Source organism: Perkinsus marinus, assembly GCF_000006405.1.
Source record: "Perkinsus marinus ATCC 50983 genomic scaffold scf_1104296974292, whole genome shotgun sequence".
Classification (NCBI taxonomy): Eukaryota; Perkinsozoa; order Perkinsida; family Perkinsidae; genus Perkinsus; species Perkinsus marinus.
Genome location: NW_003201172.1, coordinates 1 through 2,642, shown reverse-complemented (window position 1 = coordinate 2,642; position 2,642 = coordinate 1). Strand labels below are relative to the sequence as shown.

The 2,642-nt window shown below is 54.1% G+C and overlaps 1 protein-coding gene across 1 annotated transcript in view; it reads left to right on the top strand.

Annotated features, from left to right (window-relative positions):
* Pmar_PMAR009267 (hypothetical protein) overlaps nt 1-2,474 on the top strand; it is a gene marked incomplete at both ends in the record, with an annotated part of 5,151 nt that extends 2,677 nt beyond the window's left edge. Inside the window, 11 exons of the mRNA XM_002765910.1 lie at nt 1-50; nt 93-214; nt 262-333; nt 379-474; nt 680-845; nt 908-975; nt 1,122-1,238; nt 1,282-1,381; nt 1,437-1,543; nt 1,654-2,243; nt 2,408-2,474. The exon at nt 1-50 is cut by the window's left edge and continues 4 nt beyond it. Coding sequence (XP_002765956.1) covers nt 1-50; nt 93-214; nt 262-333; nt 379-474; nt 680-845; nt 908-975; nt 1,122-1,238; nt 1,282-1,381; nt 1,437-1,543; nt 1,654-2,243; nt 2,408-2,474 — 1,555 coding nt within the window. The remainder of the gene's footprint in view (nt 51-92; nt 215-261; nt 334-378; nt 475-679; nt 846-907; nt 976-1,121; nt 1,239-1,281; nt 1,382-1,436; nt 1,544-1,653; nt 2,244-2,407) is intronic.
* Between the last annotated feature and the right edge of the window lie 168 nt (nt 2,475-2,642).

Sequence of the window (2,642 nt, the reverse complement as noted above, 5' to 3'; positions counted from 1 at the left end):
TATTTCCTCGCACTCCACTGCCATACAGGATGGTGACGTTGTGGAAGTCTGTAGTCTGTTCAAATTTTCTACTTAGAATTCCCTCATAGTAGGGTCGGTCTCGTTGGTGGATCGTCTATTGCGGCTGCTGCAATTCCAAGATCGGCAGAGGTATGAGGTTGAGCAGAGGAAGCTGAGGAAGGAGGTGGAGGAAGCTAGGGAGAATCTGAGGAGGGTACGCTCTGGCTCCTCTTGGTGTTGGTTTTGTGATACTTGTGGTAGAGCCTTGAGGAAGAGCGGAGGATCATGGCACTGAGTCCACAGGGGATCTCAGTCGACTTACTGGATGATGAGGTCAGCGGTTGGTGGGAGGTCTGTGGGGGGGGAGCGCGAGGTTAGGTTATTCGCCGCTTCCGTGTTGATGGTATGACCACACTGGCAGAGGCGGCATTGCAGAGAGCGAGGGCGATGGCCGCTAGTAGGCATAGGGAGAAGGTGGGCGAGAGGAGAGGGGGCAGGGGGGGCAAGGACCCATCTAGCCTTGAGAAATGATGTTCTCTAGGGTCTGATAATAATGGGGAAATGACGTATACATGAGAACTGATTGAAAAATGTGTAAAATGCAAAATTGAGTTTCCCTCGGGAATATTATAGGTGTCCGGAGGACTCTCTGGGTGAATGGGTTATTGGGAGGGTTCAGGTTGAGGGGTGTGAGCACCTGCATGTAGCCGCAGAGGCTCGGTTGGCAGAAGCTGAGGCCAGGTTAGGGGCAGCGCATGCTGAGCCGTGGGGTAGGGTTATGAAGGCTTGGCGCTTGTTCACGGGGTTGGACCAGGGAGGAGTTGAGGAGGAGGCCCAGGAGGATAGTAAGGGTAGAGGTGTTCTCCTCTTTGTGGGTGATTTCAGGATGGTATGGTATTGCCTGTAGGTGGACAGAGAGCAGCTAATGCTCCTCCAGCAGATATCGAACGGGGCTTTCCAGGGGAGTGGGAGGTGGTAGGGAAGGACGGGGAGGGGTTCAAGAGTCCACAGTTCGGGATTTGATCCACCATGATCACTCGGAGTGAATTCATGTACTACTTGCCGTCTACACTGTGTGCAGTTTTGCGTTGTTTGTTTTGGTGGATGTTGACGGCTATGAGGTACCGCATTTTGAACTTTTTAATACTCTCTCTATGGTCCGCGATAGTGCCAATGTCGGTGTGGGAGAGTTCACGGCCTACCCTCGAGGGAAGCACGATTATTGTCAGAGGCTCGGTGTAGTTACTTGGGGTGCGTTATCGTGGGCAGAGGTGTCCTTAGATACTATCCTTCTTCGCAGTGGTGATGATCATCTACCTTTACGTCGATACTCGGAGGTTTCGGATGCTGTCTAGGGAGGAGAAGCCTTTTAGAGGGGCTGGTAGGTGGTCAGAGAGGGGGAGGGGTAGTAGTAGGTGTGACCGGAGTTGCTTTAGCGCTCGCCCGAGCGGGTCCGGTGGGAGAAGCTACCCGTATGAATGCGGAGTTACGGCCTGTTGCTGTTGTGAAGGAGGATGTGTATGGGGAAGAGGAGGAAGCAGTGGTAGGGAAAAGGTGTGGTCTGTGGGGATCGAACCTGGGATCTGGAGCCCTAGGTGTTATCTACTCTGCCGAAGGTGCTGTGGTTTACCTTATCGTGTCCTCTTGATGCAGGTTTTAGAAACGAAGCTCACGACGCTTGAAGACGAGTCCAACACGCAGTCACTGGCCGCTGAGACCTCTCCGAGTAAGGCGACGACTCTAGCGGTCCCAGTGGTGACTCAGACGCGGCGCCCGGTGATAGTATCTACCACGCCAGCACTGATCGAGTTCGAACTGGTGCCGGTCACGAATAGTGGTAGAGGGGAGGGCGGTGCTGAGGCTGGGTCTGATGATGTTAGACTTGAGACTGTTGTCAAGAGTGAGGTGGGAGGAAGAGGGCAGGAAGCCGGTACCGGCGTGTCGGGTGGTGATGGTGACACGCTCAAGCCTAGTACAACGAAGGGCGGCGGCGGCGGCGTAGGGGAAGTGAGGGCTGAGGCAGAGGTGGATGTGAGCAGTAGTAATATTGGAATTGTTGGGATGGCAACAACAACAAGAGCGGAAATGACGAGGACTGTAGGGCGGGCAGCTGGAATGGAGACGACCCCGTCAACCTCTGGGACTAGCAAGGGGCAGCGGACTAGGGCTGAGGATATGGCAGAGATCGTTAAGCGGCTGGAGAGGTTGGAGGATGAGGTGGCGTCCAAAACACAGACTAGAGGGTGACGGTAGAAATGCATTTACCAACGTTGATGATACCTTTGAGTGTTGTTCGTATATTACGTAACGTGGTGGTGGATGGTGCAGTGTTAGTATGGTGGTCATGCTGGAGGGCAGTGGCGTTAGTTTATGGAGAGATGGGAGAGTGAGAGCCTTTTGGGGGTAGGAGGCAGCCCTCCACCCCCGGCCCTATCGATAAAGAGGAGGGTAAGGAGGACGAGGGGGCAAGGTGAGGATAGGGGGTGGACTTTGGGGATCATCTAGGAACCTATAATGCTACCGGGGGGAACTCACTTGGATAGGAGCACATTCTTGGAACAGTTTCCCATGAGAATGTCGACATTTCCCGATTGTTATCAAACCCTGGGGACTGTGCTATCTCTCAAAGCTGGATGGGCCCC